The sequence below is a fragment of the Suncus etruscus genome, chromosome 8 (genome assembly GCF_024139225.1).
Source record: "Suncus etruscus isolate mSunEtr1 chromosome 8, mSunEtr1.pri.cur, whole genome shotgun sequence".
Taxonomy (NCBI): Eukaryota; Metazoa; Chordata; class Mammalia; order Eulipotyphla; family Soricidae; genus Suncus; species Suncus etruscus.
Genome location: NC_064855.1, coordinates 49,101,014 through 49,127,543, shown reverse-complemented (window position 1 = coordinate 49,127,543; position 26,530 = coordinate 49,101,014). Strand labels below are relative to the sequence as shown.

Below are 26,530 nucleotides of genomic sequence, written 5' to 3'. Positions count from 1 at the left end.
AAATTTGTTACCCTAAATTATTTACTTTTATACATTTAAAGATTTAATTTTCCCAATTCATGTTGTCCTAAATACTTTTTCTTTTAGACAGTTAAGTATTTCTATTAGCATTTGTAAATTGCTAGATTGATTTGTGTTCATTCTCCTTTCTGGTAAATTTTAGCTTTGGTGTGTATATATGTGGTGTTTCATTTTTAAAGTTTTGATCTTGTGACTTGTCTGCTAGAGTAAAAAGGGCATTTATAGTTATTGTTTAGGTAGTTAAGTTTAGATAGTTAGTTGTTTCTCCCTGTCACCAAAGTGTCCATGCCCCTCCAGCACTGTCCTCTCCTTTGCTGTTCTCCCTTCTTCTTTACCTTTCCCTATGATTTGATCATTGTTTTTTTTTTTAATTCCATTGTCCAGGATTTGTGATTATTCAGTGCTGTCTCTTCTCTTGTTCTTGACTTTTCATTTTTTATAATAATTTTTACCAAAGTGGATTACAAATCTTTCACAGTAATATTTTAGGTACAAAGTGACATTGAATCAGGGACATTCCCACCACAAATGTTGTCCTCTCTCCACCCCTGTTCCCAGCATGCATCCTATGCCCCCCCTCTTTAACCCTCCCCCACCCCTGCTGCTAGTATAAGTGGTCCCCTTTATGTCTAACTTGTTGTAGATTGGGTATCGATTCTGTTGTCATTCTTAGGATATTGTATTTAAGTCTGATCATTTTTTATTTTTACTTAATGTTCATATGACTTTTGGTCTTGGTACCCTTCATTATTTCCCCTCAATTTGTGAGGTGGAACAAGATGGTTCAAGTTATGTGGTTCTGTTTAAAGGAAAGAAAAAATAAAATGGGGCAAAAATCAAAGCAAACAATGGGAGGAGTCCTTCTAGAGGCTATAAATATCAATTTAAGAGAAGAAAGGGAAAAGGGAAAAAAACATAACAACAATACCCAAAAAAAAATCAAACAAAAAACCCAATAAGCACCAAAAAGTCTTCTTTGACTTTCTACACATTCCACTGATGAGTAAGGCCTTCCCAAATTTGTCCTTTATTGACTTACTTTACTTAGCATGATACCATGATACCCAGAAAGTCAATCTCCATTACAACAAATGATTTTATTTTTTCTTACAGATGTATTATGTTTATATACTATAAATCTTTTAACAATTTGTTTGTAATTAAGCACATGGTGTTTTTTCATATTTTGGCAATTGCAGTAAGGAATGGAATGAACATAGGTGTGCACATACACTTTTGAATTCATGATTTAGTGCTAACTAAGGGTTAGATGTCAAGAACTAGTATCACTGGTATCAATCACTAGGCCTTTTGGAAGTTAAGTTCTGTTCTTTCTTTCTTTATTTTTTTTGAGAAGTCTCCATACTGGTTTTTTTTTATTGTTGTTGTGAATTTCTTTAAGCACTATGGTAATAACTTCTTCGTATTTGGGTTTTAGCCATAAAATGCTGAAGGGCATTTTATGCCCCTTTTATCAGTGCAATTTTCCCACAAATAATAACTCCATTTCCCTCTTACAGCATTTTATCTCTCTCTCTCTTTCTCACTCTTTCTCTCTCTCTCTCTCTCTCAATTGTCATGGTAGTTGTTAGTGTCATTATTAATCAATTGCACTTACCACTCTTTGTGGTAAACTTTATACCATGGGCTTGTCTTTCTGGACCTCATCTTTATTATTGAGTAATACTATACTGTCTTTTATTTTTTTCCTTAAATCCCACAAATGAGTGAGACTATTCTGTGTCTTTATCTTTCTCCCTCTGACTTTTTTCACTCAACATAATATCTCCATATCCATACATGTATAGGCAAATTTCATGATTTCATTTTTTCTAACAGCTGTGTAGTATTCCATTGTATAGATCTACCACCCTTTCTTTAGCTACTCATCTGTTGTGAGGAATCTGGGTTGTATCCAGCTTTTGAATATTGTAAGTAGCACTGCTATAAACATTGGAGTTCAAAGGGCATTATTGTATTGTGTTTTTGTAACCCTGGGATATATACCTAAAAGTGGTACTGCTGGATCATATGGGAGCTCAATGTCCAGTTTTTTAAGAAATATCAATATTGTTTTCCAGAAAAGCTGGACTAAATGACATTTCCATGAGCCATGAATGAGATTTCCTTGGCCCCCACATCCACACAACATTGGTTGTTCTTGTTCTTTGTGATGTGTGTCAGTCTCTGTGGCATGAGATGATGTCTCATTATTGTTTTAATTTGCATTTCCCTTATGATTAGTGATGTAGAGTATTTTTCATGTGCCTGTCTTATCTTAAAGTAGATCTCACAGTTCATCATTTAAGACTGGTTTTGAGTTGGTAATGTTTCTAAGCTGTTGTTTTTCCATGGAGCTGTGTATTCTTCCTTAAAACCTGAATGTAAGTTTGGCTGGGTGAAGTACTCTTGATAATACATTTTTTCATTGACTTTTGTCACTATATTCCACCACTGTCTTCTTGCCTTGAGGGTTTCTTGTGACAAAAATGCAGTAAATCTTAGGGATGCTCAATTGAATGTAATTTCCCTTATTGATCTTTCTGCTTTTCAGTATTCTACCCCTATCTGTGAGGTTCATGATTGTGACTAGGATATGTTTTGAGATGCTTCTCTTTGGTTGGGACTCTTCAGGCACGCAGGATTTGGTTGCATGCACTCTTTAGCTCTGGGGTTTTCTCTGCAATGATGTCCTTGATTGTTAAAGTTTCATTGGGGGAGGTGTCTTCCTGTGTCTCTAGGACTCCAATGATTCTATGTTGTTTCTACTGAGTTTATCAGAGACTTCTATTTTCATTTGTTTACATTCTTTGAGGACTTTTTCCATTGTCTGATCATTTGTTTTGAGGCTCTTCTATTGTATGGAGTTGTTACACAACTCATCTAGCTCACGGATTCTGTCTTCATATGCTTTTACTCTGTTGGATAAACTTTCCAGTGAAGTTTTCAGTTCCCCTACCAAGTTTTTCAGCCCTGTTTTTTCAGTTTGAACTTTTCTTATTTCTACTATCATATCCTCTTGATTCTTTTTTGTGGAACATTCAGATTGGTCTGTGATATCTTTGAATTCTATTTAAGAGCTCAACAGGTGATTAGTACTTTTTGGGTCATTGAAGCTATTATTTTCATTCTCTAAATATCCTGGAGGCCTGAGTTATTTCCCCATTGTCAGGGTTGTAATGTGATGTTTTCTATGTCTCGTGCTGGTGTTCCTTGACTAGGAGGAGTTATTGGCTGCAGAGTGAAGAGGAGCGGTCACCACCACTGGCTCTTTGTCTTGGGTGCTGCTACTGTGGCTTCTGAGTCCCAAAGTCTCTGAGTATGCTGCCATGGCCTTTTTTTCTTCCAGGACCTGTGTTTAGAGACTCTGGGGCCCTCCCTGCCTTGATTTCTGTCATTACCTAGGCAACTCTGATGTGGCTTCTGCTAGGTCTGCTGCCATGGCCTTTTTTTCTCCTCCATACTGGTTTTCTTATAAATTGAAACATTATTACCACTAGCAGTAAATGAAGTTCCTTTCAAACTACTGTGACCTCTCTGCTCCCCGCCCCCATATTCACACACTCCCTGATTGTTTCCAGACATTTTGACATATGCCATTCTCACCAGTGTGAGATAATGGCTAGTTCTTGTTGTTATTTGTATTTCCCTAATAATAAATGATGATTTATTAGTTAACTTTAGTTTTTGCCCAAGTATTCTTGAGAAATGACATTTCTCTATCTGAATTTGTGATTATTGGAGCAAAAAGATATTAGTCTTTGCTTCATTGCACAGCAATTAAGGTGCTTATCTTTCAAGGAATAAGTCCTGAATACAGCTTGGTGTGTCGTTCCCCTTCTCCAAATAGGCAAGACTATAAAATACACTACATTAGCTACTATATAAAAAGTAGCAAAATTTATTATATATTCAAAGCTAATTAAATTGCAGTCAGTCACACTGCATTACCTAGATATCCACTTAAAATAACTTGTATGTTTAGACACAGTTCTGCCATTTTCTACTATGCATTTAAACTGAATGGTTTAACTGAGTGGTTCAACTAAGTCAGTGTGACAATATTTATTAAGGACCAATACTTATTTAACGTTAGAATTTAAAGGATTCTGTAAAATTAAGTTATACAAACTGAACTACTTATTATTCTGTTTATTATGTTTTAAGCTTTTAAAATTTTGCTTATTTTATGTGATCTTTTAAACCTATTTGATTGCATGTATATTTATGTGATGCATCAATTCAATTCATTTTTAGTCCAACATGTAGCTAGATCTCAGAATGATACAAGTTGTTAATGTATCGATGTGTCTAGTGAAAAACTGGAAGACTCACAATTTTTTTGTTAGTTTTTCACCTCTTCAATTAATCACTTAATCTCTGTACCTCACTCATATCAATTACTACTCATTTTAGTTACCTGAACTAATGTATATGTTATTGTCAGTTAATGAATTGAAAAATAAAAATTCCAATGTTTAGAGAACAACCCTTAGAACCCAGCCATCTCTGTGTCTTAAGGAATATAAAGAAAAATTATTCTCTTGCTGAAACTTAACCGAAATTTAATTTTTTGAAACAGAGAATGAATGATTTCTATCATTTACATAAAATAGTTGTCATTGCAGATATTTAGAAAAACATTCCGGAAAGCTAGTCAAAACATTTTAAAATTTTTCATTAAATTTTTATAAAATATATTTCCAATCCAATATTTAAATGAAAATATACACATTGCACTTTACATGTGGACATTTTGTCCTTGGAATAAAGTTAAGCAAGTACTTGTTTTGATTGATGTAGGTATTAAACTCACTGAGAAATTAGAGTTAGGAGAGTTTGGAGTTAGGAGCTTTGGTGACATTGTGCTTTGCAATGCCATTTATACATGAGGTGAAAAGTTTCTGCAAGATTCTTTGAGTTATTTTTCTGGAAATATTATGTTCTTCTGAGACCTACATAGAACAATTTATAATTTTCCCTGTTACCATGAAAGCTTCTGGTGTAGTTGGAGTACACAGGGCTATTAAAAAAAAGAAACTTTAACAACTGGGCTAAGCAACTGAATTAGCAGATAATACTTTACATTATGATGTGACTGAAAATAGCTATTGGGGATAATTTTTTCAAGACATGGATAGTTGTTTCTTTTAACATAAAACACCTTAATAAAAAAGTATAACTATATAACATATTAACTAGATTTATTGTGGTGATTGTTTCTCAGATATACAAATATGAAATTGTGCCATATATCTCAATATAATGTTCCATTTTAAGAAAAATCTCAATCTTTTAAAAAACTATTGAGTTAAAAATGAAAATTAATACAATTTTTATAAAATCTGAGATAGGTAAATTACCTAATCCAAAGCCAAGAAACATGACATTTAGTGATAGTGGGACTTGTCCAAAAATAATTGCTCTTCTGAAACATGAAATTTTTGGCAGAAGTTAATATGCTTGGTCCCTTCTGTTATAGGTAGTTTGGCTGACCTTTAGAAGTTAGAAGTTCTAATCCTAAGAGCCAATGTAAATTTGGCTATCATGTATTCTTATTCTCTGTCTTGCCAAGAGAAGCCAAAAAATCAAGTTAGACATAGAAAGAGAGAATCCATCTCCAGAATTTCACACTCTTGTCCCAGGAAAAACTACTCCAGACTATTATTTTAGTGAGTGACTATGGAAGAGATTTAGCCAATGCCTGCATATTATGACCTTTCCAATAGTCTGAGTCTACTTTCTATTTTTCCTACCATGCATTTCAGTTGCTTAGCTGGTTCCATTTTGAAAGATCTCTTGGGATTTACCATTAGACAGTGGCTACACAACTTCAAAAAACTGGGGATGTTATGTGCTTATTGTATGTTCTCAGACTCCTTGGGAAATACCACAAGTGCCTGATGGGAACAAACTGTACCAAATGAAAGAGAAGAATAAAGAGCTACTTTGCCTCATGGAAAACTTGAATCAAGACAGTCTGGTCAGAAACTATTTGGCTGCTCTTAGCATATATTTACTGCTTTCTTTTTCTTTGAAATTGGGGAAAATTATGAGCTCTTACATACTATTATTTAGATTATGGTCATGAAGAATAGTATTTATATTCCTGAATTCTTCCCTTGTTCGGTTTTAACCCACTTTTTGATTGAGTTATGTGTGTATATCTGAGAGGAAACGTGTGTATGTTTGGAAATATGTGTGCACAGTCACAAAAGTGGGTGGAGGTGACAAATTAACATGAATGACTTCTTTTCATGCTTAAAATTTATATAGGGTGGAAGGAGAACACCATTGGTTGTGGGAATGCCCCTGATTCAATGTCACTATATACCTGAAATACTACTATGAATGATTTGTAATCTACTTTGGTTAAAATAAAAATTATAAATATAAAATTAATTTTATATAGGCCAGCAAGCTACTTATAGGTGAGAAGCCTTACATGTACTAGAACTAGATTTAATCTCCATCAACAAACATGATCCCCTGAATAATGTCAGAGTGCTTCCAGAGCACGGAACTAATTAGCTCAGAGCAGCGCTGTGTGTACCCCCTGAACAAACAAACAAACAAACAAACAAAAATAAGGCTAAACCAATAAATGATACAGGTTGTGTTCCAAAAGCAAGGAAGTTAATTTCAGGCATATTTGAGTACTGAAACAGTTCATTTGATGTTAGCAGATATCTGGCACCAGGACCAAGTAGAAGTAAAGGTCCACAGTAGTCTCTACGCATCCTTTTGAAGAATGAATAGATAGCAACTACATTCAATTTAATTCCTAAATAATGCATATCTATATAAATCATATATATTATTTTCCCAATCTAATCGAAAAAGCTGATTACACACAATCCTTGAATAACTAGGAATAGACCTGTTTTAGAAATAGTATCAATCCTTTTGCATTTTGTTAAGAATTATTTTTACATGAGTAGATTTTTCTGGAAATCCTGTACCAGATAATTCAAGACCTGAGAAATAATGTTTCTATTAAATTTATGATGGAAAAGCCAATCTATGTCTCTCTGGTTTGGAAAGAAAATACACATGCACACAACCATATCTGAATTCTAATTAAATATTATTAAGTGTCAATAGGTTATAAATGTCTCCCACATTTCTCTCTTCTATTGATATGTATTCATTGTCAGCAACTTACTTTGTCAAGAGAAAAGTTGCTGTAAGTTACAAAGAGATAACAATATACCCCCCATTGGCCTGCTAATTTGAGTATGCATTAATTATTTAAAATTTGTTCTCAATAACCTATGATTTTTACTATTGGGAAAATGCTATGTGGGTCAGAAAAAAGGTACTGGGCATGCAAAAATTTATTTGGGGTTTTTATAGACTACAACAAATTTATTATATAGATTAAATACAAAAGAGATGTACTCTGGATCCAGAAAGATAGTACAGCAGGTAGGGCACATTCCATGCATGTGACCAACCCAGATTTTATCCCTGACATTCCATATGGTCACCTGATCACCACTGGGAGTGATCCCTGAACACAGAACCAAGAATAACCCCTGGGCATTGTCAGGTGTGGCCCAAAATAAAACAAAACAAAGGGTGCATTCTGATAACGTGTTATGTGATTTAAATCAAATCTATTACTACTATGAAATCAGGCATTCCTTCCTGAATCTTTAACTAGCCTTTAGAAAAAGGAATCTGCTGATAGTATATAATTCCATTTAATATTAATAATGCTATAGTTTGTGACCTTAAAGAGATATGATTGGTTTCTCTGATATTGACTGTAACAAATCTGTTCTAGTGTATGGTCAAGTAAATATGCTTTGAAAAACTAGGGATTTTACCTGAGGAATTCCATCTGAAGACAACAAAGTAATTTGCCTCATGTAGTATGTTAATAATGAAGCTACCTCAGCCACATACATCACCCTAATCCAGCAATGATGAGCATGTTGAAATGTTAATACCTTTGTTATACTTTAATAATTATAATTGCAACCACTGCAGACATTGTGATGCTTGAGTCACTCATAAACTTTTAGGAGCAGTGTGCCCACCATGTTAGATAGTTTAACTGCCGGGGTGGAGGGGAGATGCGACAATAACAAAATCCTGTTGCCAGCCTACTTTTATAAATCACATGAACATCTATATTATCTCTCTCCCCACTGCATTCCACTTTAAATTCTTTTAATAAACTTTCAAGAAAGAAAATCTATTAAAATTTGATCCTTTAAATTTCAGATTAGCAAGATTAATATAAACATTCATATGCAAAAGACACAGGTTTCTGTTATCTAATTTTCTGATGGTAATAGGTTTAATATGGTCCCAGTTTTAATTTTTGATTATTTAGAAAGAAGAGTATGACTTTGGGTTAGCAATGGAAAATGTATTTGCTCTGTTGTGAATAGCATAAACCCCAAAGTGCTGAAAATGCTTAGCTAGAACACACTGTTCTCAAGTACTCTAGAAGCTCCAGTTCAAAAATTCAGTGAGATTGTAAAGTAAGGAGGCTTGCAAATTTAGGAGACTAAATTTGCTGTTCTCGGTGTAACTCTGGACTTGATTGAGATACTGCTGAACCTTGTCCACTTAACTCTATTTAGGCATCACTGCATTCCTTAAAGGTACCTGAATTCCTTAAAGATACACTGGTTCCTTAATGGTACCACCTTGTTAATCTCTTAGCTCCAGTCTTTCAGGATTCTAGACTGTTTGCATTGGTCAGGTCCTACTAAATTGTTTCATCTCCAGCAATAAAGGAACCATAAATAAGCAACATTAAACAATGTAGCATTTATTTAGAAAATAAGCATCAATATCAAAAGAGTAAATTTTCTACTTGACCAAAAGCAGCATTATACAAGGAAATAATCGTTTTTGCTGTATTATTTTTTGTTTGGGGGTCAAGCTGCTATGCTCAGGATTTACTCCTTTCTCTCTGCTTAGAACTGTATGCTGTGCTAGGGATCCAACCTGGAGCATGCAAGGCAAGCACCTTATACATTGTACTACTTTCTCTGCCCTGCAGTTTATTCTTTTGTGGAGAGCATCGTCAGCCAAATAACTAATTGACCCTATGACCATTTTGATAACATGCAAAGTATGTCTTTGTAATGGCAATAGCACCAAGTGACTTTTTCTTTCGTTGTGACTTTCTGTATTTTTTGTTTTTAACACTGAACTGATACTATTAAAAGGCAGGATAATATTAAAGCTAGTGTCAATAATAAAGTTGAGATAGCCACTTCCTGTTGTGTTTGCAGCTGAACAGAAGTCATATGACTTAAGTTTGTAGGAAAGGTAACTAAGGCAAGGTGAGTGACATTCCTTCAAGTAAAATCACAGATGAGTTACAGCAGAATTGACTGAACACCAAATTCATCTGTATTTATTGAGTGAAAAATTTGTTTGGTTTTGTGGAGTAACACAACCAGTTAAATAAACAGCCTCTCCCTTTACAGCCAAATTTTTTCAAACTCCTAATAGCTTTTGACTTTTAAGATCCCAAAGCAGGGGGCCGGGCGGTGGCGCTGGAGGTAAGGTGCCTGCCTTGCCTGCGCTAGCCTAGGACGGACCGCGGTTCTATCCCCCGGCGTCCCATATGGTCCCCCAAGAAGCCAGGAGCAACTTCTGAGCGCATAGCCAGGAGTAACCCCTGAGCGTCACAGGGTGTGGCCCAAAAACCAAAAAAAAAAAAAAAAGATCCCAAAGCTACTTATTCTCCTTGGACTCTGGAGAATGGATGGTCTGTGGTGGTGATAGGACCAAAAAGTATTTGGGAATTGATGAAAGGTACAGCCCTCATCTGGATTCTTTAAAGTTCTTTAGAAGAAGCTATTACCAAAATAATTTTTAAAAGATTATCCCCCATCACCATTCATTAGAGGCCCTTCCTTCTTACCCCCAGCACCCCAAGTATCTTTACTTTTGTGGTTGAGTTCACTGGTTTGTTTTTATTCCATTGTTCATCCATCTGCTTTATTTCCTCATATTGTACACATAATTTAATAATTGTCATTTTACTTTTGATTTATTTCTTCACATTATCCCCTATCTTTCCTTTTTACTAAAAATGACAAGGTCAGGTCTTTATTGTATAACTGAACAGTATTCCATTGTGTATATATGCCACCTCTTTACCCACTCCTAAGTTCTGGGACCCTATTCTTTCCATAGTTTAACAGTTATAAATACTACCAAAGTAAACTGGGGTAGCTGTAATTTTTCAAGTTAATAATTTCATATTATTTATATGTATACCCAGAATTGAGATTTCTGGGTCTTAAGGTCATTTTATTTGGCTTTGGGGGTACCTACCAGGGGCTAGTCCTGAGAGTAGTCAGGAAACCATGCAATGCTGGGGTTCATAGTCCTTTTAGCTTTCTCAAGGGCCCTTATTGGGTAATTTTATAATGAATTTTTTAAAAAAGATATTTAATTTCATTTTTCAAAGTGACTATAAACAATTCAGATGTTTAATAATGAAAAATTGATTAGAAGAGGCTCACAAAATAGAGGTTCCAATTCAGTTGGCTAAGGAAATGAATGGCAAAGAATAGGTAAAAAGAGACATTCACTTCAGATAGACTTTTCCAAGTAGAACAGCTTTTTCCAATGATCTGATTTGTTAGCGATGGCCGAGAATAGGGTCTGTTCTGTAGGTTAGGAGCAAATTCTTGTTCTAGCCTACACTTTGATTTTCTACCGGAAACTTGCAACAAATTGATATTTGCCTTGTAACCCTGGAGCTGCTTTGTGAGCGTGTATGGGTAGCAAATGGACAACAAATAGAATTGTCAAATTCTGATTTTAATGATCCTTAAAGCTTTTATATAACATTATGCTGACTAGCAAAAGTTCAGGGAAAAAAATTACATACTCTCAAACGTCATTTAAACCTCATTAGAAAGATCTTTGTGTAATGATAACACTGACAATAATTTTCTAGTCATTTTGACCACTGTCAGGTTATAATGTATCCCAAGGAAAACATTAGGATTATGCTGAGAGGTATAAAGAGAGATTGGGGTGAACTGTAGAAGTTGTAAGTTTCTTTATCCCCCTTCATCTTAATTGAATGTGCCATTTCAGTTTTGATAATGGCTTATTATACCTTATTATTTTGCTTATTGTTTTGACATAAGTGCTAAACCAAAGTTGTACTCACCCTTAAATTGAGATATCTAGGGCTAAGCCCACAGCTAGGAGAGGGAGAAGGCATTTGAGAGACATTTCAGAAGTACAATAACCAATTCAGGTGTTTTGAGCAATGTGGAAGGGCCATTTGCCTTGGTGAGGTAGGTACTTTTAGGAAGCTGTCATTATTTATTAACTGAAGTTTTTGTTACCCATTAAGTCTGAGACTTAAATGCCAGATGACTGCCTCTTTTAAAAGTCTTCAGATGAGTCAGAGGGAGATAAATACACGTAGAATAATCTCACCCATTTGTGGGATATAAGGAAATTAAAAGATAGTATGGTAATAATACCCAGAGACAATATATGTGGGGATCAAGAGGACTAACTACTAGTTCATCATAGGAAGCTTGCCACAAAGAGTGGTGAATACAGTTAAGATAGTGAAGGGTCGGGCCACTGTGACAATGATAGTTGGAACTGATCACTCTGGACAAGAACTGAGTCTTGAAAGAGAATAAAGTGATATACATGATACTTCTTCATTATAAATAGTGCAAATCACAGTGTCAAAAAAAGGAGAGGGGGAGTAAAATGCCTTCCAAGGCGGGGGTGTCATAAAGGATGGGAAGGAAACTGGAGACATTGATGCTAGGATATGTGCACTGATGTACATTGTATAACTGAAACTCAATTTTGTGTACAAATTTTGTAACCATGGTGTTTAAATAAAGTAATTTTATAAAAAATAATTTAAGTCTTCAAAGTTTGCAGGTTGAATTTGGCTGGAATCTCTAGTTAAGATTTGATTATTCAGATGTATGTGCAGACAAAATTTATTTGCTTATTATCTATATTAATCTTGTGGGGGGAAAAAAGAATGGAAGTTATCTATAGCAGCCTTTTGAATTCTGTATCTTAGACTAGCCTAAGACCTCTTCCCTTGACCTACCAGAATATGTATCTTCAAAAGGAGTGTTTTCTGTTAGAACCCACCTTGCCATTGCCCTAGTTCCTTATGTTTTTTGCTCCAAGATCTGAATTTCAGCCTACCATGGGCTATTGAAGTGCATACATTTGATAAGATCCTTCCCCACTTTCTAGGGGGTCTTTTCTGTAGGAGATTTCTTTGCTCATCTTTGCTCTTCAACATCTGTCTCTTTTGGGACTTTCTTATTTGACATTTCATCCTGATGGTAAGCAAAGTAATAATTACTCAGATATTAATATACTTTTATGTATTTTCAAATAGAAAATGCAGAACTTGGGGCCGGAGAGATAGCATGGAGGTAAGGCGTTTACCTTTCATGCAGAAGGTCATCGGTTCGAATCCCGGCATCCCATATGGTCCCCCGTGCCTGCCAGGAGCGATTTCTGAGCACAGAGCCAGGAAAAACCCCTGAGCACTGCCAGGTGTGACCCAAAAACCACAAAAAAAAAAAAGAAAGAAGGAAGGAAGGAAGGAAGGAAGGAAGGAGGGAGGGAGGGAGGGAGGGAGGGAGGGAGGGAGGAAGGAAGGAAGGAAGGAAGGAAGGAAGGAAGGAAGGAAGGAAGGAAGGAAGGAAGGAAGGAAGGAAGGAAGGAAGGAAGGAAGGAAGGAAGGAAGGAAGAAAGAAAGAAAGAAAGAAAGAAAGAAAGAAAGAAAGAAAGAAAGAAAGAAAGAAAGAAAGAAAGAAAGAAAGAAAGAAAGAAAGAAAGAAAGAAAGAAAGAAAGAAAGAAAGAAAGAAGAAAGAAAGAAAGAAAATGCAGAACTTTATGCTTTTAAGAGAAGTTGATTAGGGCTGGAGAGATAGCATGGAGGGTAAGGCATTTGTCTTTCATGCAGAAGGTCATCGGTTCAAATCCGGCGTCCCATACGGTCCCCCAAGCCTGCCAGGAGCGATTTCTGAGCATAGAGCCAGGAGTAACCCCTGAGCAATGCCGGGTGTGACCCAAAAAAACAAACAAACAAAAAAAAAAAAAGAGAGAGAAGTTGATTAACCAGAATTAAAGTGTGAACAGGTGTAGGAATAACTATTTAAACTTCGCATGGTATTGCTTTGAAGTCAAAGGCAAATCTGAAGTTTGAAATTTTAGAATGCAACCTCTTATGTATAGACAGGACTAACTGAGCATATTGATTACAATTTCCAAACCTCCTATGTGCATTTCTTATCTTCCCTGATGTGCTTGTGTGGTTGTCATAGTGGAGACCCTTACCAAGAGGTTCTCTAACAAGCACTGACTAGAACTCTTGAGCCATAAGGGTGAATGTACTTTGAAGGAAAAGCAAAGAGAACCAGAACAGGACATTCAGCCAAAGTCCCATTTGGACCTGCCCATGAAAATCTCATTGATATGCCTTTGATAAAGATTATTTTTCAGGTTTTTAAATCCAGCTTCATGTCCCAGGTATTTCTAAATGATGTTTACATAATGAAATGAGTAGATGTTGGGACTATGCTGAGAATTATGTAATTATTGGTTTTATGGGTCATAACCATTGATTCTTGGGGCTTGCTCCTAGCTCTGCACTCAGAGATCACTCCTGACCATTTTGAGTGTTGCAGGAATTAAACCCTGGTCTACTTCATGTTGCAAAGCAAACATGCTTTCTGCTATACTATCATTCCAGTTATGTTTTTAAATCCACAGACACACACTTACATGCACATGCATGCATACAAATGCATACACATGCCTGAATGCACCCTTTCATTTAAGAGAAAATATCACTGTCTAGATATTATCAATCACTGAATTATAGTGGTGGGAATACTCTAACAAGCAGGCTCTCTGAGAAAAAAACATCACAGGTACTGTTTCCAAATTTTATCACAAATTCACTCCATAATCAGAAAAGAAATAAATATTTGTTCTTTCTTCCCTTTGGGGCCTGTGTAAGGTCTGGTGTCTTTTGTCTGTTTTCTTAGTACACACTAGGCAACTCCCTCATATTGAGCAGAGGTAGTAGTGTTTGAGCATATTTTGCTTCTCAGACCCACAGCAAATGGGAGTATAGTGCATTTTGGTGTACTACTCCCAATAACACTGCTCCCAAGATTCTGTCTCTGGGATAAAGCAGAGTAAATAGAAATGCAAGGCTTTGAATGGGCTCCATCCCAATAGCAAAGGAAGAAACGTTGGGAGAGACCTCTTCAAATGGACTGTTTCGTTTTGTTCTGATTAACTGGATTTTTTCCAGATGAGTTTCCTTTCTCTGTATTCATATTTGTCTAACAGAGCTGTGGTTGGGAAGTGCTCCAGGATTTGCAAGATTAAAAAATGGCCTGATTCACTTACTGTGTTCCCCTCGCTTCCCACTCCACAGCCTCTCCAGCCAAGTGATACCAAATGCTATTGGTAGGTCCTCATTGAACCATCATCCAAAGGACTATCCACTTCTTGAATTTGACCCTCAGAGATTCTAGCAATTCCATCAAGCTCATGTGTCAGTTCAGGATAATCAGTTTTACTTTCTATGCTACAACTATGCAGCTTGAAATCATTCTAATGTGTATAATAAATGAACCTCTTGATGTATGGTGATGGGGATTAAAGCCATTAGTAAAATGAAATGAATAATAATTCATTATTATTAATAAGCATTAATACTAATTAATAATAATGAATTATTATTCAATTGATTTATAAAATGAAATGATAATATTTTTTGCCATGAGAAAATAATATTTTTTATAGATTACTCAATTGTGTTCTCTCATTATTCCAGAGTAAAAACATAAGGCAATGTAAAATAAATAGTTTTTTGAGAGTTTAAAACAAAGCATTAAAGGGGGGCTGGAGTAATAGCACAGAAGGTAGGGCATTGCCTTGCATGTGGTCTACCCAGGTTCAATCCCTGGCATCCCATGTGGTAATCCAAACCTAACAGGAGTAAATTCTGAGCACAAAACTAAGAGTAACCCCTGAGCGCTGCTGGGTGTGTCCCAAAAACAAAACAAAACAAAAATCATTAAAGGGAAATTCTTGAGGAAAACCTATTTCTTCCTTCAGTCCAAGTCAACCCCCTCACCCCGATTCTCCGGCATAAATAAGGTGTTTTTCCCTGCCTAAAATTCAGCCTTTGTTTCTATAATCTGTGTTTATTTTATTATTCAAATACTTTTGGATCAACATTGAAGATAATTTTAAGAAGACATATAACAAGTACCATTGTGATACCTGCTCAGTTTACATCCATTTCTGGGTAGCCCGCTTAGACAGACTTACCTGAGAACAACTTTGTTTCATAATAACTTACACAATAGTCACAGTCTCTACTCGACTAAGAACATTGGGTGCTGGTGTGTGACCTTTGAACTCAACACATTTCCTTTCCTTATGTTTTTCAGAAATTGAGGCAAAGGAAGCATGTGACTGGCTGCGCGCTGCTGGGTTCCCGCAATACGCTCAGTTATATGAGGGTACGTTGACTTTCCCTTTGTGCGTATTTTGAGAATACATTCTGAATGGACAGACTCGAGAATACATTCTGAATGGACAGACTCGGGTGTATTTGGTTTCTAAGCCTCTTCTCAGCCCTTGCTCTCTGCTTTCTCTTTCCTTCATCCTTCACAATACCTGGGGCATAACCTGATGCCCCTTGAGAGGAAACCAGCATTGCTTCCCAATCTGCTTAACTTTCTGTTTTTAAAAATAGTTTATAAAATTCTTTTAATTTTGTTTTGGTTGTTTTGGGGCAACACCAGAAAGGGCTCAGGGCTTATTCCTAGCTTTCCACTTCTCACAAGTTCTCACTTCAGGTATCTTTGCTTTCTATTTTGTATTGCTATTTGTCATCTCCTCACCAATAGTTCAATCTCAACCTTTTCCTACTTCCAAAGTTTCTCTCGATTTGATCCTTTGCAGATCATGGTCCCTTAAACTCTCCTTTGTGTGAGAGTTTATTATTACTATTTTATTATTTATTTATATTTTATTTATATTATTCTCTTTCAAACAGAGATATATAAATGAAAAATAAAGAAAAAATTGCATATTTGGGGGTTGGAGAGAGAACTCAGAGGACTGAGTCTGGGATACATAGTGCCTAGGTTTCTGTGGCCTCCCAAGCATCTACAGATGTAGCCCTAGTGGTTCCTAGCACAGCTGGGGACAACTGAAATTAAAACAACCCTCCCAAATGTGCTCTGCTGTCAGCAGCTTTTACATGCTGCCTTTATTCTCTGTTCCTGGTTTTATTTTTTTTTGATTCAATATAATATTTTCTTGAAAATACAATATATGAATGATTTGTAACTTTTCTAGAAATCATAATACTGAATCACATTCTAAAACTTTTCTTTGATTCTGAAGTTTCTAAGGTATGTAGATCAGAAGTTAGTGTTCAGATTTTTACTACTGCCAATTTCATACTTCCTTTTATTTTATGGCAGTTTAATTTTTTGTTACTCATGTCTTACTTATACATAAAATTATAAACAGCAATTTCAATTATTTTTGTTTGATTTGTTTTGTACATTAAAAAGTGTGTACAAGATCTAAGAAGCTTTAAGGGGCATCAGGAACCAGCACAGATACCTACAAAGTGGTCACTACCAGGGCTCGAAGGGATAGGCAGAGGGAGTGGAAAGGGAATCAGAATATAATAGACTATGTTCAAGTTCTAGGACTGTAGGGCACATCTGGCAAGGGGAAGCTTCCTAGAGAGAACCAGGCAGGAAAATACCCTCACTCTTACTTCTTCCTCTCTCCCTGTGTCAGCCAAGGTACAGAGAGATGGAGAGTAGATCTGTATGCTGTATGCCAGCCAGAGGATTTCTAGCACACCAATGGTATTAGTTTTCTGATGTCACAAAGTTTGCATAGTATGAAAAGGAGCATCAAATTAAATTTACTCAAATTTAAATGCTTTTTTTAAAGCTTTTTTTATCACTGACAAAAGCTTAGTGAGAAAAAATTCATTCATGGGGAAGCTCATATTATAGTTTGTTTGATTACACTTTGGGACCACACCTAGTGTGCTCAGAACCTACTCCTGGCTCTGTGCTCAATAATCATTCCTTGCAGTGCTCAGGGGATGGTGAGATGATGGGGACCAAACTTGGGTTGGTCACAGGCAAGACAAGTGCCTGTGAAGAAACTATGGATACCTTCTAGCTATTAGGAAAAATAAAGTCATAAAATTTGGATTTCATGGATAGGCATAAATAGTATCATGTTGTAAAATGAATCAGAGGGAGAAGGATAGATATAGAATGGTTGCGCTCATATATGGCAAAAACAAACATAACATGAGAATAATGTTCCAAAGACAAAAGGAATGTGGACCGGGAAGAGCAGAGTAAAGTTAGGCTAGAGAAGAGGCCATTATGACAATGATAATTGGAAATTATCACTCTAGATAAGGACTGGGTTCTTAAAGGAGATAAAGTGATCTTTATGATGCCATATCAGTTTTGTATACCACGGTGCCTTAAAGGAATAAAAAGGAGAGAAAGAGAGAAGTATCTCTGCTGTAGAGGCTGGGGGAAAACTGGAGATTTTGGTGGAGGGAAGTGTACACTGGTGAGAGGATGAGTGTTGGAACATTGTATGACTAGAACTCAACCATCAAAACCTTTGTAACTGTGTATCTCATGGTGATTCAGTTTTTAAATAAAGTTTCATAGAATTTAGCAGCCTTTTAAGACAAAAAGAGTGATGTTAGAATTTTGGTATAAGCAAATCTTACTCCTACTTCCATCTGCCAATTTACTGATATGAAAGAGCCACCCAAAGAGCTTAAGCAGTGCTTCTAAAGTTTTAAGATGGAAGAGTTAGAGTTAAAAATAGTCATCTCCAGAGCTTTAATGCTATGTATTTTCTACTATACTGTGAGCCCTTTTCATAAACTCAAAATATTTGAGATTTTATTTGAAGAGGTCATAAATGTATAAGAAGAAGTTTCATAAGTAAAATGTCTGATGCTGTATAAATATATAATAAGGAGGAGAATAAATATTTATATACGACTTACTATGTGCTAGTAAGCATTTATATTTAAGCTTTTTTACATGTGAAGTTATTTATTCTTTAAAACATTGTGGTAGGTATAATTCTGTCACTTCCATTTTACAGCTGATAAAGCAGAAGAGGTTAGGTGATTGGCTTACTTTCCTACAGCTGGAAAATAGCAGTCAGTACTCAAAGTGAGAGCAACTAATGTATTTCACACACATATGCAACGCATGCATAGGCACACACATGTGCCCTCTCAGGCAAAGTGAGATCAGCTTTATTCTGACACCATCTGGAATTCACTTACATTACTTTTCTTTGCACCAGAAGAGGAATCGGTTCTGTTTCTAATTCACTTAAGATTTAAATACTCTTAAATTATCTAAATAGAGCAGTGCAAACAGTCAGAATGAGAATCACAGAATAATGATAATGAAATGTTGTCACTAGTTTTGACCATGATCTCTGTTAAAGTGGTCTTACAATGCTCTCCAGATTTTTGCCTTTGTAAACGAAGTCCCTAAATGTAACTCTGGATCTTAAATAGTGCCTATGACCTCCAGAGCTGCCATAAATAGACTGGGAGAAAAGTCATGTTATTGGCTTTTCAGAGAAAGAGTCGTTGTGCATATACTTCAAAGTGACTCAAAAATTTTGCTACTAAAGAAAATATTTGAGGCCATTGAGCTTTGGGTATTTTTAGGAATTTCCTTTCTGAGAGGAAGAAAGGAATCTGCCAAATTAAATATTTCATTAACTATTAGGACAGAAGTCAATGACCTGTGCCTGTGGTAGATGGTGAGAGCATAAAAGCTCTTCTCCAAACAGGCTAATAATGTCTTTGATAATAATGAACTGTAAAAATGCAGACACTTAGTATTTCATTATATCCAAGGTTAAGTATTTGACTATTCTCATATTTCACACTTCTCTGTATACTAAAAGCATTTATTGTAATAAAAATAAAATTTCTATCTTAAACATTACCAAAATGCCCATCAGTTGAAAGTAATAGCTATTAAAATTAGTGACTTGTAGAGGAAGGTGATGACCTGGAGATACTGGTGCCCATTCAGATAAAACAAACAAAACAAAAACTCTTCTTTTCTCTTTTCCAGATTCACAATTTCCCATCAACATTGTGGCTGTCAAGAATGATCATGATTTTCTTGAAAAGGACCTCGTAGAACCTCTTTACAGGTAAAACATCTTCAGACATTTTTGTTTCTCCAAAATTTACCTCACTATTGAAGGGCAAATTCTGTGATTGAGTAAGGATGCATTGAGTGCCTACTACTTGCAAGGAATGAGTCAAGACTTGAAGTGTATTAAAATCAGCATAATCAGTCCCAGGTTACAATGAGTTTAATGTCTAGTAGGAATTTCAGATGATATATATTGGGGACAAAAGAGAAGACTAAATAAGAGAAAAAAGACAAAAAGGTAGCGGGGTTTATCTTTCTTTCTCTTTATGCAAGTTAAATGATAAAAAAAAAAAAAGCCAAACCAAAGCAAAGCAAAAAGCACAAGATGAGGCTAAAGATGTGATTAGGATGTTAGATTAAGTAGTGGGAAGATATAACACTGGGTTCCTGATGGTCAGGGAAAATACTGAGAAACTCCATGAGCATGTCGAGCATGGTTGGTTTATTTTTGTTTGCATGTATGTGTATTTATTTTCAAAGTAAGAGGCTTATAACAACCAGCTAGTATATGTAAACACAAATAGTAGTATCAAGAATCTGAACTATTTAGGGTGGAAAGATAGTGTGGAGGTAGGACGTTTGCCTTCATTCAGAAGGATGGTGGTTTGAATCCCAGCATCCCATATGGTCCCCCCAAGCCTGGCAGGAGTGATATCTGAGCGTAGATCCAGGAAGAACCCCTGAGCGCTGCTGGGTGTGAACTAAAAACAACAATAACAACAAAACAAAAACAAAAAATAAAGAATCTGAACTATTTAAGTCTTCACTATAGGATAAATCTTAAGGAAAAAATGTGTATGTAGGGGATCATTTCTTTTTTAAAGAAGTTACATCTGACTGGAGATCTACTTGAAATAATGAGGCATGAACAGCTGAGCAAATTACTCAAATTATTATTTAAATAATAATAAAAGACAGTAGTGTAATCAGTTTCCCCGAGAAATTCAATATGCAGTTAAAAGGTTGTATGTTTCTGTGTAGGAATTTGAAGTTTCCTACAAAAGCCCTAAAGAGAGGTCATGGCTGAAGATAAATGTTACTTATGGGGGATAAATGAGTCATTTTCCAAGGCCACACAGCTTGTTATGAATTGAACAAGATGGTTACAAAAGTAGTAATCATAACTTACAGTTTAATGCTCTTTCTTGTATATTCTACTACTCTGGGCATTAAACAATGTACCTAGAGAGGTAGAACTAGCCCTGAGATGGCATAGGTCCCCAGAATATCACCAGAAGTGATCCCTGAATAGAGTCAGGAGTAAACACTGAGCACTGCTGTATTGGCATAAATATGTGTGTGTGTGTGTGTGTGTATGTGTGTGTGTGTGTGTGTGTGTGTGTGTGTGTATTATAGTTTAAGAACAGAGCAATAGGGAAGACCAATTGTCTTAGAATACTGTGTAACTAATGTTAGGTTTGCTGAACCTTCAGGTGTACTTGCTTTTGTGTTCACAACCTGTTAGCTCTGTGATTTCTATATGAAGAGAAACTAGATTTGCTTCTTTAAATTATCTTTTCTCAAGTAGATCCTAAACATGCTAGGCATATCCTCACCATGAAAAGTTCAGAAACAGAGAAGTTATTTCTGAATGTTCAAGGAAAACAATACTGTGGATTTTCTTAAGTACATAACAATTAAAAGAACATGGTAAATCACAAATTACAGGAAAGAGTTGTTTACTCCATAAAATAAACAATCACAAAGTGCTATTTGTGAACATTTACGGGAGGAATGGATGTCTGTTTGTAATTTTCAAAAGACAGAAGTGAAAACGTTGTGTTTTTTCCTCAGCTGGTCATCATACCCCAAACAGGAGAAGCCTTCATACAAAAAGCCTGCATCCAAATCAGAGCAGTTCAATCTGTACCTCAGTCCATGTTTTCTCTCCTAGTCTTAGCCAAGGGTATTCTTAATTGTTGGCTTTTTTCTATTTTAAGGAAATCATTGGATTTGGGGGATTGGGCCACACCCAGTGCTCAGAGATTACTCCTGGCTCAGCACTCAGGAATCACTCCTCACTTGCTCAGTGAACCATCTGAGATGCCAGGGATCAAACTTGCCTCTATCCTGTACCCTACTCACTGTACTAAATTGTTCCAGCCCCTCGTTTTTTATTTATTTTTATTTTTAACTGTATTATATTATGCTACTTCCCCCATAAAATTAAGGAAAAGCTCATCATCTTTAAATCAAGTTCATATATACATAGTAAATATGTAGATGATATATACAGTAACATCAGTTTCAATGTACAGTTTTGAGCTTTGACAGATACCTACAATTTTGTAATCATCAGCACATACAAGATACAGAATGGCTTCATCATCCTCTGAATCTTTCTGATTCTCCTTTGTCATCAACTTCTACCCATATTTCCTACCTCTAACACAATTTCATGTTGTGCCAATAGTTTATTGCCTTTTCCAGATTATATAAATGAAGTCATGCCTTTTGAGTCTAACTTCTTTCATATCATAATGCATTGAAGATTTATTTATCTTCAATAATTGTTTTATCAACATTATAGTCTTCCCTTTCATTGAATGGATATCTTGCAGCTTATCTCTCTCTTCACCAATTTAAGGCCATTTGGATTGTTAGTTTGGTGTGGTTAAAATAGCACTTTAAATATTCATATTAAAGGAGTTGTGTGAGCATGAATTTTCATTTATTTTAAGTAAACTCCTAGGAATAGGATTATACAATCCATATAATACGTGATACTAAGAAACCACCAATGGACAGGGATATGCTTTCAGTGAGGTAGGCCCAGGCTCAATCTTCAGGACTGCATGCCCTCCAATCTCCAGATTGGAGGGCCAGAGTGGTGGTGCAAGCAGTAAGGCGTCTGCCTTGTCCACGCTAGCCTAGGACAGACCTCGGTTCCATTCCCTGGCTACCCATATGGTCATCCGAGCCAGGAGTGATTTCTGAGCGCATAGTCGGGAGTAACATCTGAGCATCACTGGGTGTGGTCCAAAAGCAAACAATACAAACAAACAAAAATCCATGGGTTAGTGAAACAGCCCCAGGTATTGTGTTTCTAACCCTTCAGACAGGCAAGTCTGATGAGACAGGATAGCAGCAGAGAAATAATACCAAGCAGTCAGGAGTCATCAGAGTCAGTCTTCTTTTTTCTTCATGGCCTATCTCTTCCACACCAAAAATACAGGGCCAGAGAAATAGTGCAAAGGTTAAGGATCCCTAGTATCATATAGTTCCTGGGTAGCTCCACCATCTCCATAGGCCCTAGGCCAGGAACTGAAATGCAGCCCAGATGGCTGACAATTGTCAACCATGTATTTCTATAATCACAGATAGTTTTATGGCCACAGATATAGACACAGATAGGTTTTTTTTTTTTTTAATTTTGGGCGACACCCAATGATGATCAGGGATTACTCCTGGCTATGCCCTCAGAAATTGCTCCTGACAGCCCGGAGAGATAGCACAGCGGCGTTTGCCTTGCAAGCAGCCGATCCAGGACCTAAGGTGGTTGGTTCGAATCCAGGTGTCCCATATTGTCTCCCATGCCTGCCAGGAGCTATTTCTGAGCAGCTAGCCAGGAGTGGCCCAAAAACAAACAAACAAACAAAAAAAAACAGAAATTGCTCCTGGCTTGGGGGGACCACATGAGACCACATGAGAACTGAGGTCCATCCTGGGTCAGCCGTATGCAAGGCAAATGCCCTACTGCTGCACCATCTGACCCATCTCTCCTTTTATGATTATGAAATTTGATTACAAAACTTTATATATATGTTGGAATCCAATAATGTCACTCTAACTCTGCTTTTTTTTTGTCAGAATTGTTTAGTGTTTCCTAGTTCTTCTGCCTCTTCATATAAATTTTAGAATAGCTTTTCAATATCTAATTTTAAAAATCTTTGTGGACTATGATTTGAATTACGTTGAATCTATAGATAAGCTTGTTGAGAATTGACATTATAACATGACTTTTCTAATTCATAAACATACTAATATAGGGATCTTTCTCTTTAAAAATTTTTCCTTCTAATTTTCAACCCTGACCTGTAGTTTTCAACATGAATACTACACATCTTTGAAAGTACTTTAAGAATTTAATATTTTGTGATGCTATTATAAATAGGACGATTTTCATCATTTCAATATTTTTATTTCTAGTTCATTGCTAGAATATAACATTTTGTTTATATTACCCTTATATCTTACACTTTTTCTAAAATCACTCATTATTTATTATTCTGTTATAATTTTTCATTCTTAAAACTCTATTATTTAATATGGTTTCTGAAGGCGTGCCAAAATAAAAAAAAACTTTATTCTTTAGATATAATTAGGATGGCATTGTAAACCAACAGTAAACATTCTAATATACCTCTTAGAAATCATGATTTCAGTGGCAAACTTTGACTCTAGTTATATAGCTCTACTTATAAAATGATGTCCATGGCGTGTTGGATCAAGCTTTGAATCTTTGACATGTGGATAGTAAATTCTCATCTGTTCATATGTGTATGTGATCTGAATGCCTTTGACTAATTTTTGGACTTCTATATCATAGAAAATTCCATTACAAAAACAAGATTTTTTTCAGATAAGATTTTAGAAATGAGGTAGAAATGAAATTCAATTTATGTAAAATCATTTATTAAATAAATTTCTGAATAAAAATCTCATGGCAGCCAGAAAAATAAGGACGTCATCTCTTATGGAGACTTTGACCTACGTCAGCCTCTAGTAGAGCTCACACAGAAATACTCTAAAAGATATTACTGCATAAACATGGGAAGTATAGCATTATCAGATACCACAGTGCTTTTGATGAGGACTGTGCTTATATAAAAATGAGAGTGGCAAGAGGTGTTATAATTGGACTGATTCTTATGACAGTTACATCCCAAAAATATTGTGAAGTACAAAAAAATTAATTGGCTGAAGATGTGTAGGCTAACATTCTTAGGGTTTCGAATCACAGGTGGAATAGAGGCCAAAGAAATAGTCACAGCAGGGTGGATCAAAGGAAATGGGCAGAGTAGGTAGTCAAAGATGGAGAGAGTTTAGCAAAGAGAACCTGCTTGGAATTTCTTTTCCCTTTTTTTATGAGTTTCATCAAGATGCAGATTTACCACCTTGCAAATAGCTAGTGAAAAGTAGACAGATGGGAAGACTTGCAGCCCAAGGGGAATGACAGCACTTTTAAAACTTTGAGATAGAGGGGTAATTAATTAGGCATTCACCAACATTGGTGCTCTATAATGATTGATGCCTGGAGACCAGTAAAAGGTTATGATTTTATTCATTTCCTTCTTCCTGTACTGCAGGCACAGTGAGGGAACTGGTCTCTTGTTTTATTTTTTCAAGCTTTGCAGGTTGTCCATTTCTCATGCTTATTGAAATGCTAAACGCATGCAAAATTCTAAAGGAAACCATAGCCAGAGGGCAAATAACTTCTGCCAGTTAAACAATGAAGACTAGAGAGCTGAAAGTCCTCTGTAGACACAACAGAATTTTACTCACCTCTGATATTCCGGAGGTGTCTCTTCTAAGGAGACACTGGCATAGGTCCCAGTTTATCCTGAGAAAGTCACTTTACATTGTTAAACTTTTTATTGGCTTGGAAAATTATATTTTGCAATAATGTCCAAGACCATAAGCCTAGACTTGGTCCACCATATGTGGTTGCATTGCTTTCCCTTCTCATTCTCCAGTACTAGACAGACAGGTTTGCTGATGGCTGTGAACCTTAAAGAATGGAGACTCATTAGGTCTCACTACTGCTCCCACAATGTACACAATAAAGTTGCAGAAGTCTTGCTAGTGCTGGAGAAATAGCACAGCAGTAGGGCATTTGCCTTGCATGTGGCTGACCTGGGAGGAACCAGGTTCTATTCCCAGCATCCCATATGGCCCTCCAGCCTGTCAGGCACAATTTGTTAGTGCAGAGACAGGAGTAACCCCTGAGTGTTGCTGAGTGTGGCCCCAAAACCAATCAATCAATCAATCAAAAAATGAAGATTAAAAAAAAGAAGAGGTCTTTCTAATTGTTTCTGCAGGGCAGAATAGTGTCATTTCATTATTTTAGCAACCACATTTTAATTGAAAAATGCTTTTCTTGTGAGTAATGAAAAGCTAATTGCAAATCTAAATACCTAGAGAAATAATTGAAATTGTAACTGTCTGAATGCAAGAATAGCTAAGGTTTCAAAATAACTTGCAAAGTAATCACTTCTAGGACAAATGGAATGGTTGCAGACCAAAGCCCCTCGATTCTTACTTTTTGTTCGTTGGTTCTTTCCATGGATTCTTTGAGTTCTGTGAACATCCTTCAAATTTCCACTCTATATAAGTGGCTGGTACTTGTTGGATAATCAGATCCCTCATCTTTATTTGTGATTGTGTCCCAAAGTGTCCTTTGTAGTGTCTTTTTTTCTACGTGTTGTGCTGGTGTATATTGATAAGGGGATGAGTACAACTGCACTCCTCTGCTTTTGTGTCTCTAGGCAGGAGAGGCCTGTGTTTCTTCAGTGAAGAAGGGGCTTAAATTTGTTCTTTGGGCTAAGGCACTCACCTCTCTGTTTCTCAGGGCTTCTGCCACCCTCAGGCTGGCTGGAACTGAGGTTCCTGCTGCTTTTGTGTCTCTGGGCAGGAGAAGCCTGGGTTTCCTCACCTTTTATACTTTTCTTTTCTTTTTTTTTTTTTTTGTTTTTGGGCCACACCCGGTGACGCTCAGGTGTTACTCCTGGCTATGCGCTCAGAAGTCGCTCCTGGCTTGGGGGACGCCGGGGGATCGAACCGAGGTCCATCCTAGGCTAGCGCAGGCAAGGCAGGCACCTTACCTCTAGCGCCACCGCCCGGCCCCCTTTTATACTTTTCTAAACATGAGTAGAAAATCCTGTTGCATTGACCTTTATACTTCATGGAACTCCTTTAAAAAAATACCAAAGATGAGAATTGAAACACACTTTGTTCTTTAGTCAAGAGATCAGATCAGGGAGAGCAGAAGAGAAACTGGGGCCATTAGTGATGGGAAGGGTATTAGACATTGTACGACTGAAACTCAGTCATGAATAACTTTGTAACTGTGTATCTCATGGTAATTCAATTAATTTATTTTAAAAAAGAAAAAGGACTGATTCCCAGTCAGGGACTAGCAAGACATTACTACTTACAACTTCAGTTCATTTTATCTCCAGAGCCTTTCTTCATGACAGAACAAAGAAGAATAGAATCCTCTGCCTGGACA

General features: G+C 36.4%; 1 protein-coding gene across 2 annotated transcripts in view; it reads left to right on the top strand.

Annotated features, from left to right (window-relative positions):
• STARD13 (StAR related lipid transfer domain containing 13) overlaps positions 1 to 26,530 on the top strand; it is a 273,101-nt gene that overhangs the window by 179,929 nt on the left and 66,642 nt on the right. For both annotated transcript variants that reach the window (XM_049778753.1, XM_049778752.1), the window contains exons 2-3: positions 15,487 to 15,558; positions 19,213 to 19,294. In XM_049778753.1, the coding sequence (XP_049634710.1) occupies positions 15,487 to 15,558; positions 19,213 to 19,294 (154 nt within the window). The remainder of the gene's footprint in view (positions 1 to 15,486; positions 15,559 to 19,212; positions 19,295 to 26,530) is intronic.